Source organism: Oryza glaberrima, chromosome 7 (assembly GCF_000147395.1).
Source record: "Oryza glaberrima chromosome 7, OglaRS2, whole genome shotgun sequence".
NCBI classification, from domain to species: domain Eukaryota; kingdom Viridiplantae; phylum Streptophyta; class Magnoliopsida; order Poales; family Poaceae; genus Oryza; species Oryza glaberrima.
In genome coordinates this window covers 2240169-2257267 of record NC_068332.1, presented here as the reverse complement: position 1 = coordinate 2257267, position 17099 = coordinate 2240169, and the positions used below count along the sequence as shown (strand labels likewise).

Genomic DNA, 17099 nt, shown 5'->3' with positions numbered 1-17099 from the left:
CCCTTCCCCCGGCAGCCTCCTCCCCACAGCGCTGCCCGTTGCCGGCCTGAGAAAAGTGAAAGAGAGAGAAAGGGAGAAGAGGGGGAAATAAGAGAGGGGTGATGAAGTGGCATCCTGACATATGGGGCTCACGTGGGTCCCACGCTGACTCAGCTGTCACGTAGACCAAAACCAGGGTCAAAACCGCCGAAGGACCTCGGGTGACCGGTTTTGTATAGTTAAGGGACCCATATATCGGGTTTTGCGGTTCGAGGACGATTTTGTATCCCAATGACAAGTTGAGGGACCTTCGGTGTACTTTTTCCTTCCTGCAAACAACGCAGCCTCAATCGACTTCGGCTACAAATATTGGGCTCACGCGGGAAGGCCCATTATACTCTTCCCAGCCCATGAGCTTTTATCGGGCCCAACACCGCATCCTACCTAGGGTTATGAGAAGGGCGCCGCATATAAGACCGAGGTCCCAAGCTCGCGCCGCCGCCGCCAAACCGAGCCGCTTCTTCTCCAGACCTTGGAGCTCGCCGTCAGGGAGGGAGAGGAAGGACAGAGGTGAGCGGCGCGCCGCCGCGATGAGGGCCAAGGTGAGTGACTCCTCCTCAACTCTCACGTTGGATGGATCTTGTTTTGATTTTGTGGGTGTTCTCTTATTTGTGTATGTATGTATGGTTCTCGCTGGTTAGCAAACAAGTTTACTACTAGTAAAATCTAATCCGTTCCGTTGTGGAGATGGGGTCAATCGAAGCATTTATCTGAGAGAATTACCGTGTTAAAATGTTGTTTGATTGAGTGATTGTATACCTTTTTTTTTCCGGATTGGTTTGGCATGATGAGGAAATCAATCGTTTCTAACTGATCCACTGGATGAGAAATTCCTCCTACTCATTCTGAATGCTAAATTTTCTTTCATAATTCCGTGATTTGTGTCCCCTTTTGCAGTCGTTTTGATTGAGCATGCCTTGCCTTGTGTGAGATGCTGCGAAAAAAACTCTTATATGCCCTGATGGCCTGATCTAAGATATGAGCAGCCAGAATTTCTGTACTGACTGCATTTTGGGGGATTTCGTGTTTCCTTTCAAGTTTTTGCTTCTGTTTATTTAAAATTCTTTGCTCTGATATGCAGTGGAAGAAGAAGAGGATGAGGCGGCTCAAGAGGAAGCGCCGAAAGATGAGGCAGAGATCCAAGTAATCCCATAGGCGATCGACTGATGGAGAAGGAGGAGAAAGCGTCTTTGGCTCCCAGCTGCTGTCATCTCATCTGTTTAAGTTGTTTAGTTCCCTTTAGTAAGAGAGAAAAAAAAACTAATCAATGTACTTCTCTTGATCTTTGTCATGGGAGTAATTGATTGTACTGGACACCAATGTTTCCATAATTCTATTTCCTGGAGTTATCTGTCAGCAAATCTCATTGTGTGTGTTCTCTATAAGAGAAACTGTTCATCTGCGATTGTGATTGTGGAGGCTGAATTTTTTTGCTTCTTTCCAGTGACAGTTTTCGTCGCTATTATGATTTTGCATTCTGTCGGAGTCTCTAAGATAGCTTGTTTTTGTCATTTTGAATTGGTATTCAGTTTCGGATACCATTCAGAGATTGCGAAAAATGCATTCAGATAGCTTGTTTTTGCGGTTGTGAATCGGTATTCAGTCCCTAGATAGTTTGCAGCGATTGTGAAAAATGCATTCAGGTGGCTTGTATATTGCGGTTGTGAATTGGCATTCTTTTTCAGGCAGCGCTCGCAGCGGGAGTAATCTCTCGATTTTGGCATTCTGCTGGTTGTTCCTCTGTCCACTGCAAAAAAAAAAAAAAAAAAGAAAAGAAATCTGCAAGCAAGTGGATATTCACAAATTCTAACTCACTCAAAACAAATTCCCTGAACCTCCTGAAATCTGGAGTGTACATTAATATTTTGAATTACTTGTTGCAGCGTGGATTCGCCAGCTTATCAAATGAACACAGATTTTACACACTGGTGTAACTAGTTTACTTGACTACAGCGCTGCCTCAGATATTGCACACAGATCACCAGTTCACTACTACTTCAGTTCATCATCTAGAAAAAGCACCTCGGTAGTTTATACGTCAACGACACAGGGAGGCGTATTCCATGTTCCCGTCAACGAGATCATCAAGACGAGGAAAATTTGGAAAAGAATCCCTCTCCTCCTCCTCGTAACCGACACGCCCCCAAAATCTTGCGCCGTTTCGATGGGGGAAGCCGAGGCTTCCTCCTCCTCGCGGAAGATTTCAAATCCCTCCACTTCTCCAACGCCTTCGCCAACCCGATACCCCGAATTCCCCGCCGCCTCCCCACCCGCGCCGCAAACCCCTAAACCCTAGCCGCCCCCGCCACGGCGGCGGCGGCCGCCGTATCGATGGATTTCTACTCCGACGACTCCGACCCGGACATCGACGAGGACCTGCAGAGGGACCTGGACGCGCTGCGCCAATCCTGCATCCTCTCCGGGAACGACCCCGACGCGGCGGTCGCGCAGGTCTCCGCCTGCCTCGCCGCCCCGGCGGCGGCGGCGGGAGCGGAGGTGAATGGCTCGTCTGATGACGAGGAGGAGGACGAGGATTTGGCCCTCGTCCGCAGCATCCGGGAGAATCTCCTCCTCAACAAGGCCTCGCCCTCCTCGCCCCTGCCGCGCCCGATCTGCGCCTGGCCGCCCTCCGACTCGGAGGACGACGAGGACGACCTCGAGACGCTCCGCGCGATACAGCGACGGTTCTCGCACTACCACTCCGGTGAGTTGACTCGCTCTCCCTTTGTTTGTTCGTGGCATATGCTCTAAGATAGGTTCCATGTGGTGTGCTAATCGATTTATACATTAGGACAGGAATAGGATGATTTTGTATGATACGACCTGGGAATCCGAATAACTGGGATAAACTTGCAAGGTACTTGACTCTTTGATCAAAACATAAATTACCCAATTCAACTCGTCTTCTATAAAATATGCTCTTGCATCGGTATATAATGTTTTTATGGGTTCTCTAGGGTTTATACTTCCTTAATTGTTGTAGCTGTAGAAGAAATTTAAGCTATGTAACACACTTGCTACATATGGTGTTATCTTCATCAGACCTTACTTCTAAAACATGGAATAGAATCTGTGCAAACTATATTTGTTCCTTAGAGCCACCAATATAATATATATAATTGAAGAAATAATATGATGTAACTAAGTCTCTGACGTATAGATATATAGTAAGTAAATTACATGTGGAGAACAGCCATGTCAAGTTATTTGTGTTTGTTCTTTTTCAGCTGTACATATCAATAGTTCAGTACATAATTGAAAAAAAAAACATGTACAGTCTTTGTGTAATTCTTGATGCAGCAAAAGAGTGTTGCATTGTACTCGAATGAGTCCTTAGTATTTTGATTTGCTTAATGCAGGTACCTCCAGTGGGTCAGAGATGAACACAAAAACTGAGGCATCAAAGGAAGGGAGTGGCGATATTTTTGGAAATGAACTTGATGAAGAATTTGATGTGGAGAAGCACAATAAAGAGGCAACTACCAGAACTGGGTTTCCTAAAGCTGCCTTGTTGTTAGTGGATGCTCTTAAGAAGAACAGAGCATGCCAGAAGTTCATTAGAAGGAAGATGATTACCATTGAAGCGAAAATTGAAGAAAATAAGGATCTCAGGGATCGTGTAAAATGTCTTTTGGATTATCAATTAAGCTGCAGAAAAGCATTTGGCAAAATTTTGTGCCAAAAGGAGGATCCTCGTGTTAGATTGATCTCCTCTCGAAAGCCATGTGCACAATCAACGAAGGTAATTATCATTTTGTATCTACATCTATGTATCGGATGTTTGCCAATGACATGCCTATGGATACATATCTGACATGGACTTTCTATTGCCTGAGAGCCACCAAGGTTCGTGATTGTTGTAGCCGAATCGATTTTGTACATTTATTTGTAGTTCGCGAAGGTAGTTGTAGTTTCCTGTATGAACAAAAGTTAGTTAGTTTTGTATCGCGTGAACTAAATTAGAGTGTCTTCTGACAACTAGGATCATTTGCTGTTTCCTAGGTGGCACTGGGTACTATTTTTTTGTTCTATGACATGTTAGAATTTTCCCTATGGTTGAAGTGTATGACTTGTTCACTGTGATCAATTTGTCATGGAATTTCTAGGCATTGTTATAGTTTTGTTGTTAAAAATTCGTACAAATTTTGTTCCATAACTTATATGGCTTGAAACAATGAATTTAAGGCAGACATGTTTCCCATTTACGTGACATCATTTTATGGCATGCTTAACATGGGAGTAATGTAGTTGTGTAGCACAAATTTATTAAGAGAAAATAGAATGGAGTAAAGTTATGTTTTGACCCCACAAAAGTTTCTTGTAACTTTGACAAGCTGAAAGTGAGCATCACTTGTTTAAGCCACTTTACTGATAATGTATGCTGTTCATCTGTTTTGATTTCTCTTAATCATCAATTCCACTTAGTTTTATATTAATAAAATACTCCCTCTGTTTCACAATGTAAGACTTTCTAGCATTGCTCACATACATATAGATGTTAATGAATCTATACACATACATATGTCTAGATTCATTAACATCTAAATGAATGTGGGCAATGCTAGAAAGTCTTACATTGTGAAACGGAGGAAGTAATATATAAGTATGCTTGTTATGGTGGATCTTGTCTTTGGAAAGTTCACTTTCCAGTTTCAATAAAGAGTTATATTGGAAACTAGCACCGGAAATTCAACTCTAAGATCAATAGTCCTCTTAGTTATGCTATGCTTGAGATCTTTTTACTGTCAAGAAGGTCGTACTTTATTTTTGAATTGCAGCTTTAGTAAGTTATTTCATGGATCAACTCAGTTGATGTGTCATTTTATTTTATATACATATTCTGTTGTTATTCTGACCACTGAGATTTAATATTGAGTACATGTTCCACAAACCTTCATATCTGATCTCTCCGTCTTCTGGAGTTTTTCTTTTTTATATTGCTTATGGGCTCCCAATTTCTCGCAGCCATGTTTGATTAAGCAAAGTATCCTTTTAGATTTGCTATTAGTAGAATGCATATACTTACAATGAAGCAAATCTTTTGGTGCAGAATAAAGATAAGAAGACACCTGCATTATTTCTTGGCCCTGCAGATAACCCTCATGTTTCAAAGTACAAAATGGTACTGAAGCAACTCCCTATGTCTCTTCAGAAGCAACCGTGGTCAGATGTTGAGAAAGAGAAACTTGCTAAAGGAATAAAGCAGCAATACCAAGAAGCATTGATTTTGAACTCGATCAATAATGGAAGGTGATACTGAGTTGTTTAACAGTTTCCATCATTGGGGGCATTTCTCGTAAATTGTGGGTGATATTTTATTTTGCGAATTAGTTTCTTGTAAATAAGTGTTCTTTATCCTTTTTGATGATATTCCCTAGTTTTTCTCTTTAGGTATTTTTTATGGTTCAAGGATGTGAAAATGAAATGAAAGATATTCTATGTCTTAATGTACAGCTTGAATGCCTGATCACTGTTTGTTAGTGTTTTCTCTGATGGGGGCAGTTTTCTGCTCCTGTCTATATCTGCTATTGGAGTATTTGTTTTCCACATGAAATGTAGGATCGATGCTAATCTAGTAATCTTTGTGTTTTTCCTGTAATTTTACTGTGCTCTGCCAGATGTTTAAAATAATACTTGTTATGATGCAGTTCCACCGGTGACTTCAGTGCTGTAGATATGGCATATGCACTGACGAATACTGCTGGCAATTTTGAGGTTACTCCCGAAAGTCTTAGATCGGTCCTGCCGTTAATAAACTGGAACAAAATAGCTGCTATGTACCTGCCTGGTCGATCTGGTGCTGAATGTGAATCGAGGTACTTTCACTTTTGTTATTTTTAATTGCTTCAAGTATACATCACAAGTCCCCTCTCTTTTATGTGCCATTGTTGTTTATTTTTTGCAACATGTATTGACCTGTGGACAACTTGTGATTCTTAAAGAATTTCGCTTTCCTTGTCTAGGTGGCTAAACTTTGACGATCCATTGATTAATCATAATGCCTGGACTGCTCGGGAGGAAAAAAGACTTATACTAACTGTTCAACAGCAAGGAATGAATAACTGGATTAACATTGCAGTTACATTGGGTACTCACAGGACACCTTTCCAGTGCCTTGTTCGTTATCAGCGAAGTCTTAATCACTGCATATTGAATAAGGACTGGGCTGAAGAAGAAGATCTTCAACTTCAAGCTGCTGTCAACACCTTTGGAACTAATTGGCAACTTGTATCAGCTAGTATGGATGGTCGCACTGGCAATCAGTGCTCTAACAGGTGATTTTTTTTTTGGCCTTCTCTTGCAATTGGCTATTACCATGCGTGATTTTGCTCTTTGTTATTGGCTACTTTCGGTGTTCATATCTTACATTTTTCTTTATATTTTAATCTGCTATCTCATGCCTTTGTTTTAGCAATCATGAATATCTGGAGCTTAATATCCTTCATAATCTTTTGTCTTGTATTCGGTGGAGAACCTCTGCCATATGAAAGAACCTAATGGTTATGGTTGTGGTGAATCTGCCATCCCACCATTTGTTTATGTAGTTAGATCATTTGTGTATGTAGCATGTAATAGAGCTCTCTGTGTTTTTATGTTCAGTTGCATATTATTTATGTTTTTTCCGATAATTATTTTCTGGTTCAGAACATAGGATATATTTATTTATTATCCATTGTAAGTACATATTTTTAGCTAGTATTTCACATGTCTTTACGCTCAAATTTTGTAGGTGGAGAAAAACCTTGAACCCTGAAAGGTCAAGAGTGGGGAGATGGTCTCTTGATGAGGATAAACGCCTCATGGTAGCTGTGAAGTTGTTTGGGTCTGGCAGCTGGAATAAGATTGCTCAGTTCATTCCTGGTCGCACACAGAGTCAGTGCAATGAAAGGTAACTTTGTAATTTTAACATTTTAGATTTTATTCCACAGTTTAGTTTTGGATGGTAATCCTAGTTATTTGTGGTCATTAAACAGGTGGCGCAATGTTCTTGACCCAGATATAGATCTTGGAGAATGGCGACCTGAAGAAGACTCCATACTATTGGCATCAGTCGATGAGTTTGGGCCTTGCTGGTCCAAGATTGCTGGGGCGAAGATTCCTCACCGTACTGACAATATGTGCTTGAGGTAACATTATTTTTAAACATTTTTATTATGACAAATTGCATCAATAGTTTCATCCTGAGGAAAAACATACTTGCTAATATTATGCTGTTGTCAACTTCAGAAGATGGAGAAAGTTGTGTCAAGATAAATTGCCTTCAGTTAAGGCAGCTCAACAAATAAAGAAATCCATTCTTCAATGCAACTTTGTTGACAGAGAAACAGAGCGACCTGCCATTGGACCCAGTGACTTAATGCCACTTGTTCGCTCCAAAGTTGATGGAAGTGATGAGAACACTGTGAGGTACAGCTTCTATTGAGTTTCAATTCTCAATCTAATAGTAGAGTGTGTAGCACAAAAATATGATAACTTACTTTTATGTTCTATTTTTTTTATCAATCTCAATCTAATAGTAGAGTGTGTAGCACAAAAATATGATAACTTACTTTTATGTTCTGTTTTTTTATCAATCTCAATTTACCAGTGCTAAAGTCAGGAAGCCCCGAAAACGTTCTAGAATACCATGTGAGGACAATGTACTCCCTGGTGACACATCAAATTCTTCACCTTCTATGAATCTACCTCTCTCTGAATCTATTGATGCTGAGGCTGCTGTAAACACAACCACAGCAAATTCAAAGAAGAAACCATCTAGGTATGATTCATAACATTTAAACTTTACATAGTTTAGTTGTAATGAATATGCATGTTCTGTTTCCTTATCACTAGTTTCTTGTGTGCTTGTTTTACAGAAGTAGATCGAAAAAGCAAACTGATGAAAATCTTGCTGTCTGTGATGTCAACAACTCTTCTAATTGTTCTAGTGGAGCCAGGAAGAGAAAGAGATCTATTACTGACAATAAAGTTGTGCAAAAGAAAATGAAGGGGTCTATCTCTGGTGATAATGAGGCTGTCGTAGAGACAGTGGGCACTATCAGTGCTGATAATGAGGTAGCCACGAAACGGAAGACTGGCTCTACATCTGTTGGTGAAGAAGGCACAACCAAGAAGACAACGAGGGGCTCTCTCTCTGGTCAAGGAGAAGTCAACAAGAGAATGAGGGGCTCTATCTCTGGTGTTCAGAAGGGAGCAACCAAACAAAGAATGAGGGGTTCAGTCTCTACTGATAATCATGGTGCTGTAATGAAAAGCAAGAGAGCACCATCAAGGTAATAATCATGTTTTGGCATGTCTTTTCCAGATAGAGTTACGTGAAATCTTTAGAATTATGTTTTCCCTAGAGTTTCAACTATACCAGTAGCACTATTTTCTCTTGACAGGAAATCAGCCAAAGAGAACTCAAAAGCTGATAGCATGGCTAATGCAGCCTTTGGGTCGGACCTTCCAACTGTGGCTTCTGAAGATAGAGATGCTGATAATGGAAATGTGAAAAATGGGAGACTCAAGTCAATGCCGAGGTATTTTACTCTTCCCTAGTCCAATTTATTTTTGTGTGGGCATGTGAATGTTGAGTTATCGATTAAGGATGGCTGTTAAGGGTCAATTGAGCTATGAATTAAATTTCTCGAGCTTTTCATTTGCAGACCCAAGCAGATAAACATGACTGAGGGATCTGCAGACAAATTTTCCACATCCACGCGGCTTGCTGATTGCATGTCATTCGGCCGAATAAATGGATCCAGCAGGGTTGCAAGACACTTATGTGTGAGGTAGCAAAACAGCCACCTTTTCTTTTGTCATACTACTAAAACCTAAGTAGTTGACATTTTTTTGATCCGTTTCAGTGTCAAGCCGTTAAGCAACATGATCCAATCAAATGGACCTTCTGATGTGTCAGCTAAGGATCCCACTTCTACTGGAACAGATCCCACTTCTGTTGAGAATAGCAACACCGCCTTGAACCTCTATTGACTATCAGGTCTGAAATTTGGAATGTGTTATGCTTTCTGCTGGTGGTAATATGTACTGACAAGTTTCCCTTTCTTTCTGTGCATAAAGCGATACTCGGAGCTTTACTTCTGCGGATGTGGTATTGTTGATAGGTGCAACTTCTTGAAGTGGGAGGAAGATATACATGGGAAAAAATCATATTCAAAGGTAGTAAACATATCAAGCAAGTCTTTTCAGACAGGAAGAATGTTCTTATCCAGTAATTTTCCATGTCCAGGAAGATTCCCAATCAGCTGAAGCTGGCACATATCATGGTATAGTCCAAGGACAGTGTTATGCGATGTCTAATTACAAATGAACAGGGGATCTCAGTAGTCCCAGGATGGTCCTACAAAGGTCTCAAACTATGTGCATATGTGGATGACTTTATCATTGGCTTTAAGATGCAAGCGTGATGGCACTTGTCTCTGTACTGAAAAATCGACACCACAAATTAATTTACTAGTTTTTTTTTAGAAAATAGAAATTTTCAAGGAATGAATTGATTTTTGTTAGTTCGGTGGATGCATTATCGTGTTGCTTGCTCTTCTGCAGGAATCTCCATATAACAAAACCAGCGCCTTCTTGATGTGATCTGTTACTGAACCGGTACACTGGTAGTTGTAAGTATAGTAGATGTTAACTGGGGTCATCCTGTACAACTGTACTCTTATTATAGACTCGAATTAAGAACAACCACTGACATGCCATCTTCCACCGTGAGAATAGAAAACCATTCTTTACCATATTGGTACCCAGTTTTGTATGCCATTGGGGATATCAAAATGGTGTACTAGATTGTAACTTGTTATCCGGAGAGTTGGTAACTCGTTTCCGGTTGGTGTACAGTACTTGTCCTACTTGGTACCTGGACGTGAGTAGTTCATCTGATTCTGAAACAATGGCATTTTCATTGATTTGAAATCGCACATTTCTCATAATATGAAAATTAATTGCATTTTCATTTTTTTGAGTCGCACTTCTTATAATTGGATAATTAATTTCGTTGGCATCAGACCTGTACTGTACACCCAACTTATGTCAGTTGATTAACTTTCTGGTCGGTTGATGGTACCCGTACGCACGGAAATCTTTATTAAATGACGAGGCGAATTTCTTCCGCCTGGCGCATGTGTTTTGTTGTTGCTGTGCTGTATTGCATATAGATATAGTAGTAAATAGTTTCATATTATTCTACTTCCTCCGTTTCACAATGTAAGTCATTCTAGTGTTTTTCATATTTATATTGCTCCGTTTCACAATGTAAGTCATTTTAGCATTTTTCATATTCATATTGATATTAATGAATCTAGATAGATATATATGTCTATATTAGATAGATATATAGATTTATTAACATCAATATGAATGTGAGAAATGCTAGAATGACTTACATTGTGAAACGGAGGAAGTAATAATAAGATATATGTTCACCAAACCAGTATAACTTGACAATAACCAGATTCTTTTGCACCAGATCATTTGAAAAAAAAAACTCTTAAGAGAAACAAACCAATCTGCTTCTAATTCCATTGTAAATTGCCGCATATTTTTTTGTCGGCACGGTGACCACAAAACATTTTTCGGTTTGATGACTACAAGAGGGTAAGTACTAAGTACACTGTAAACACCCTTGCAGTTCGGTGAGAAACCAACCAGGATAACAATTCTGAGGATAGCTTGTTGGATTTTTATTGTATACTGCATACATCAACAATATTACAATCTTCTAAAATCCTCCCATAATATGAATCTCAAGAATTGAACGAATGACCATAAGCGCTATATTACATATAACTTCCTTCTGTGAGTGAGCAATTGAAAGCCCTTGATGATGAACATTCCTAAGAATATATCCACCTAAGTTTTTAAGTTTTCAGCCAATAGATGCTACAGGGTAAATTCTCTTCACAAAACCATGGCCTGAGGGGGTCCGTAGCCGCTCCGGTGCTTCTTCTGCCATGTCCAGGCAACCCTGAGGCTCTCCAGGAGATCGGTATGTTGAGCAGTCCAGTTCAGCTCGCTGTTGATCTTTGCGGGATCACTGTACACTTCGGCATAGTCACCGGGTCGACGAGGGAAGTAGTCGACCTTGATGTCAACTCCTGTTGCCTTCTTGCAAGCTTCGACAAATTCTTTCACTGACCTACCTGAACAGCCAAGTGGAATGAACATATGTTAGCTAATTAAGATGCTGAAAATGAGTTTGCATTCATGTTTTCCCTTATAATGAACTTATGATCATAATAGAATACGATCTTGACCTTTGCCTGTGCCAACATTGTATATGCCAACTTTGCCCCTTTCCGCCTTGTTGAGCGCCTTCACATGGGCGTCAACGAGGTCAGTGACATCGATGTAATCTCTTACACAAGTACCGTCAGGTGTTTCATAGTCAGTACCTTTAACCTGTAATGGCAAATGCTATTAATCAGCAATCCACTAAAAGCTAAGCAATCCTTATAAATGTGAATCTCAATGAGTAAGCAATAGGCTATGCTAGCAGCAATCAGGGCACCCTGTTCTTGAATGTAATAATCGAAATACTGGGAGTGAAGATGTACCTTCAAACCAGGAATTATCCCCAGTGCAGCATCAAAGCATGCACCAGATATACGGCCATGCTCCCGTAATTCAGGTTTTGGAGCCTCGCCAAGCCTTCCTTCAGGGTCAGAACCAATGACATTGAAGTATCTAGAAGTATTAGGTTACATATTCGTAAGTCAGGAATCAAATGGTGGTTTAAATAGTGGGTTTCATGCTTTTGTTTTGTAAACGGTACATACCTTAGAATCATCACAGCCATGTCTGCCTTCTTGGATTTGGAAAAATCCAAGATGATGTCCTCTGCCATCTTCTTGGCTTTACCATATGGGTTGATCGGAAACTGTACAGTAGGATTTGGTGAGCAAAAGCCTTCAGCATTATCTGAAAGTAAAGAGGATGCAGAAGCAACAGCTGACCTGGGGAGTTCCTTCGGTGATAGGCATCTTCTCGGGTTCTCCATAGGTGGCACATGTGCTAGAGTAGATCAGGGTTCTCACATTGTGTGCTGCCATAGCCTCTAGCACAACTAAAGTGTTTGAGGTGATGTTATGATAGTACCTGTTTAAAATGTTTTCAGTATCTCGTGTGTCTTGTGGAGAGGTAATTTGATGGACAATAGAGACTTTAGTACCTCAAAGGCTCAAGTGTGCTCTCACCAACATAAGCGACAGCAGCAAAGTGCATGACAGCATCAAAAGCATTTTCTGCAAATATTCTATTAACCTGAGCATGTGCTAAGGAAAAAAGATCTTTCAAAAAATTCCTTCATCATATTTTGCCGCATTTTGAATGAAAGATATATCTCTACAGAAAAATTCGATTTGAGTTATTCAGAGAAATAAATCAGGATACAGCTTTTGGATCGCCTAAATCAGCATAGATGAACTGCAACCGCCCAGGCTCTGGAAACAAGTTCTGAAGAACCTTGATTGCCCCCATATTTCCTCTTGAAAGATTATCCTGCAGAAACCATATAGGCACAAGCATTCCATAAATTGCACTACAACAACACCAAATTCGAGGAAGAAATGGCAACACAAAGTCGCGAAGAAGTACCACTATGGTGACTCTGAAGGAATCTTTCAGCAGCCGAAGCGCAGCGTGCGAACCGATATATCCAGCGCCGCCCGTCACTAGAACATGCGTGACGCCGGGTTCATGGATGGAGAACTGGACACATCACACAAGTGAAGAGTGAAGACAAATGTTAGCTGCCTGACCATGAATTGTTCATGGCAACATGCAGAGCTGCTGAAAAACATCTGAAATTGAGTTACCACACTGGGAGTCCTCCTATGGCAGGGCGGCTGTGTGAGCATGACGACGCACATGGCGGTGAGGAGCGCCACCATGAGGATCTTACTGAGGTACCGCGGCTTGCGCTTCGGATCGGAGAAGTCCATGTCTGGCACAACATGATGAGCTCAAATTCAGAGGCATGTACAACAAGGGGAAAAAATATTTCTAGCAAAGGACTAAAATTACAGAGCTCAAACCATAAAAAAACCAAAATTCCTGTTGCACAAGCAACAACTGGACCCAACTATGAGACAATCAAAAGGCACTTGCAGATAATTTTAGAGCTATCCAAATACATGAACCAACAATTATCAACTAATTCAGAAAAAAGAGAGAAAGAGACAAGGTTATCAGTAAGATAGGGTGAGATGGAAGGAAGCAGACAGACCTGAGATGAAATACCAAGATCTGGCAGGCCTCTGCTGGGGCCTGTTCCTGTTGGTGGGAAGCATCTGGAGCAGCAGCAGCACACCAAATCCCCTCCCAGAAAGAATCAAAGTTCCTCGGAGACAAGAACGCCAGAGATGATTCCTCCTGCTCACTGCCGGCCACCTACAGCGGCATCGAGGAAGAAAATCTCGTCAGAACCAGCGAGAGGACAGCACACACGACGCGGCCACGGGTCGCAGGAGCAGCAGATCCAACAACCACACACACGCAACTTCAATCTAATTTAATTACAGCTAATTCACCAGCGAAAAGAAAGCAGCATCGGCGCTGGCATGGATGGATGGATGGAGCGATGAAATTGCAGCGAACACGCGTAAATTAAGCCGCCAAGAAAAAGGGAAAAGAAAAGAAAAAGAAAGAAAAGAAACAGCAAGAAGAAGAGGAAGGTAGCTTCGCACCTAGCTTACCAGAACTCGTTCAGGATAGCAATGGCGGCGAAGCAGATCAGAGGAAAAGAAAGGTGAGCTTTAACACTTACCCGGACTAGTAGCCTACCACCTGCTGGGACGACTTGGCTGGCTGCCTCGGCGACGGCGGAGGAGAGGAGGGAAAGCAGGGGAGCCACCTACTTCCCGAGGCAGTGGCGGTGGTCCTAGCTCTCCCTCTCCCTCTCTCGTTGGCCGCGAGAAGAGGCGAGGCGAGGTGAGGTTGTTGATGAAGTGAGAAGAAGAAGAGGCTTTGAAGGGAGGAGGCGGCGCTGGCTGCTGCTGCTGCTCTGTCCGGTCGAGGGGGGAGTGGGGCCCACGCGGAGGAAGGGGACACGTAGCGTATGCGAGAGGGGGTGACGTCGTCGCGTATTTGCTGGGCCCCACAACCTCATCGGTCGGAACACGTCTGGGAGCACTACGAGGAGGTTCAAAATATTCCGTGTCTTTCGCTCTTTTTTTTTTGTTTTTGTTTTAACAATAATAATAATAATAACTGGGGAAGAAAAATACTGCTGCACTATGTATATATCGCCGACACGCTTCCACTGTATTTGTCCTGAGGAGTTTATTTTTAGAGCTTCTTTTATTTATGCTAAAATAAATTTGTTGTTCGTAATTATTATATAGAAGTTTATAAAAGGCAAAGATAAATGTAATAGGAATAGATAAAGTGAGGAATAATTATATTGGATTTAATAAATTAAGTTGGAATATTCTAGTCTTTTTTTATTGGTATATGTGTGGGATGGGTGAAAAATAAACTTATTTTAAAAGGATGGAGTATTTCTAATCCGTGTGCTTCTTTGAAAAACTTTCTATATATAATTGTCTTATATCGCTAGAATTTATTTTTTAAAATTTTTAAAATTTGATCTATTTATTTACGCCCTTCAAAATCTATCATAAAATCTGAATATAGTACCTAGTTCGAACGGACCTACGTAGTACTACATATTTGCATCTTCGAGGTTCAATTTTCTTTTTCTTTTTCTTTTGGGAAATTCGGTCTCGATTGGTACTAGTAGCATTTTTACCGAGAGTGGATCACGAGTAGAGTGTACTGCTGTGTTTGTTAAATTTTGAGTGTATGACAGTTGGCTTGTTCCAAGAATCCAAGGACAAGTTTCACTTTTTCTTATGTACTCCTAACCAACAAAAACCGGCAACACAGTGTGTATAGTGGAGTACATAAGAAACTTCTGCAAGCACATATAGGTTCTATTTAGTTCACAAACAAAAATCTTTCAGCATGTCACATTGAATATTTGGACACGTACATAGAGTATTAAAAAAACTAATTACATTGATAGTGTGTAAATTACGAGACAAATCTTTTAAACCTAATTGTACCATGATTTGACAATGTGGTGCTACGCAAACATTTGCTAATGATGAAATAATTAGGCTTAATAAATTTGTCTCGCAGTTTCTATGTAGAATCTGTAATTTGTTTTGTTATTAGCCTACGTTTAATGTTTCAATTGTATGTCCGTATATTCGATGTGACATACCAAAAGTTTTCGATCGCGAACTAAACAGGCTCATATACCACTACGAGCATAGGGGCACTGTAGAGTGTTGACTTGGCACGACGAAGAAATGAATAATACTAAAGCGTTGGACGAGCCTAACAAAACCACTTATTATCATCGAATTAGTGGGACAATTTTGTTATAAAAACATGATTCCAACATGTAAACCATGAGCAGCTAGCAGGCATGACACAAGATCAATGTCTTACCCGGAAACTACTTAAATCAACCGTGTATTCCAACACAAAATGACAGTCGGCCAAAGACTCGTGGACATAAAGCCCGAGCAGCCACATGTACTATGGATTGAGATCCTCTAACTTACGTCTTTTTAACTTATGCCATTGACACGTGTGCCATCTACTTAGTAGACCCACATGTTAGTGACTCAAAGTTAGAAGTAAGTAAGAGAATCCTCTTCATATGTACTATCTAGGAGTAAAACTCGCTTGGCAGCCCCTAAAAGTAATGTTAAAGAATGTACACGTGTGGGTTTGCTTGGTTTGCTTTAAATCTCAAAACTAAGATAGTACATTTTACGATCAAGATATACACATCAAGTCGATCTATATCAGTTGGAAAAGGTAAAGTCGTCATCTATCGCTATATATTATGCGTGTTATCTTCTAGATTATTTTTTGTATTTACATACTTTTATCCTTTATGTATGTCGCTCTCTATTTACTTTTGATTTATAAATGATAGTTCACGTAGAAAAGTTTAATATGCCTGAATGTTATCGTGTAATGCAATTCAATGCACGAATTAATTCACAATGAACTTGTGTAGAAAAGGCTCTTACTACAACAACAACAACAACAATAAGAGCTAACACCATATGATGTTTAATAAAATTTAACATTTTTATTTCAAACAACATTAAGATCCGATCATTTCTTGCCTGTTTCAAAGTGCACGGAAAATTTAGGCTGTACATATGAAAAATAAGTTGCACCATGAGGTTGGTGGATGATGCACTACCCTCAGCTTTAGCTAGCTCCCACCGGTTGAGCTTTCATACATAGACAGTACTACTACTAGGTAGGTGTCCACACCACCTAAATCTACGCCCCCAATTGACCATCTTCATGTGCCAATAATAATGCATCATCCACTCTCTCTCTACCTTATCACAGCTGAGCTTTGCCAGCAAACACATGACTTATTTTTTTTATTTACTATTATGTTTTTCTTCCCCTATTCTCTGCTTGCATGTAAAATAATAAATTAAGAAGGCCTAAAGACTAGTAGTTAGGATCTGATTGCTTCATCCATGGCAATAATAAATTTATGGACAGCACTTTTTATATATGTGTGTTAATAGTAGTTTGAAGAGACAAGACAATGCTGATAAATAAACTACGATAAAGAAAATCTTAAATTAACTTATATTAAAATTTTAATATATTTTCTCAAACGATTTCTTTAGCCTCTGATATCCAAACAAACGATGAGAGGCTATCATGCTAAAGCTGACAATGTCTTTATATATAATATAGTAGAGGGGAGTAAAGTTAATTAAGATAATGTGGGAAGCTTAGCATATGCTTTGACAGATGACATACTGTCTGCCTAGCTTCCTTTTGAGCAGATGACATACAGCCGGGCCATCTGATTGATTGATTTACTGTTCGATCCTCAGGGGAGCAAGTGTACATGTGCCTTCCTCAATTATTGCCATTTGCTACCGAACACCTCATCCTAATTTGCATGCTTTTGGATCTTTGTGTGACAGTGTGAGTGTTCCACGGTGGCAGCAAAACGGTTCGATTTTTTTCTTTAAAAAATGAAAAGGAAGAAAAAAGAAAGA

General features: G+C 40.3%; 2 protein-coding genes and 1 non-coding gene across 9 annotated transcripts; 2 read left to right on the top strand and 1 right to left on the bottom strand.

Moving 5' to 3' along the window:
* The first annotated feature begins 818 nt into the window (after positions 1-818).
* Positions 819-888, top strand: LOC127780991 (small nucleolar RNA Z105). Its single transcript, XR_008018881.1, has one exon. It is a non-coding gene; the product is annotated as a small nucleolar RNA Z105 (small nucleolar RNA).
* Positions 889-2151: 1263 nt separating this feature from the next.
* Positions 2152-9732, top strand: LOC127780863 (uncharacterized). Of its 7 annotated transcripts, XR_008018843.1 has the most exons (16): positions 2152-2743; positions 3399-3781; positions 5090-5289; positions 5688-5855; positions 6003-6314; positions 6770-6928; positions 7014-7166; positions 7267-7446; positions 7628-7798; positions 7896-8312; positions 8424-8561; positions 8688-8813; positions 8889-9022; positions 9103-9201; positions 9272-9390; positions 9589-9732. XR_008018843.1 is itself a non-coding variant. In XM_052307837.1 (15 exons), the coding sequence occupies exons 3-14, from the start codon at positions 3419-3421 to the stop codon at positions 9013-9015; spliced, it is 2514 nt and encodes an 837-aa protein (XP_052163797.1). In that variant the 5' UTR covers positions 2613-2743; positions 2836-2896; positions 3399-3418; the 3' UTR covers positions 9016-9022; positions 9103-9732. The 7 variants fall into 7 exon arrangements, 3 of the variants coding, with proteins under 3 accessions (XP_052163796.1, XP_052163797.1, XP_052163798.1); XR_008018844.1 differs by lacking the exon at positions 9272-9390; XR_008018842.1 differs by having other exon boundaries at positions 9276-9732.
* An 807-nt stretch (positions 9733-10539) lies between these two features.
* Positions 10540-13994, bottom strand: LOC127780864 (probable UDP-arabinose 4-epimerase 1). Its single transcript, XM_052307839.1, has 11 exons — positions 13808-13994; positions 13268-13431; positions 12858-12985; positions 12637-12750; positions 12433-12540; positions 12212-12303; positions 11997-12138; positions 11820-11920; positions 11598-11727; positions 11298-11442; positions 10540-11183 (listed from the first exon to the last, which is right to left on the bottom strand). The coding sequence occupies exons 2-11, from the start codon at positions 13329-13331 to the stop codon at positions 10942-10944; spliced, it is 1266 nt and encodes a 421-aa protein (XP_052163799.1). The 5' UTR covers positions 13332-13431; positions 13808-13994; the 3' UTR covers positions 10540-10941.
* Positions 13995-17099: the final 3105 nt, after the last annotated feature.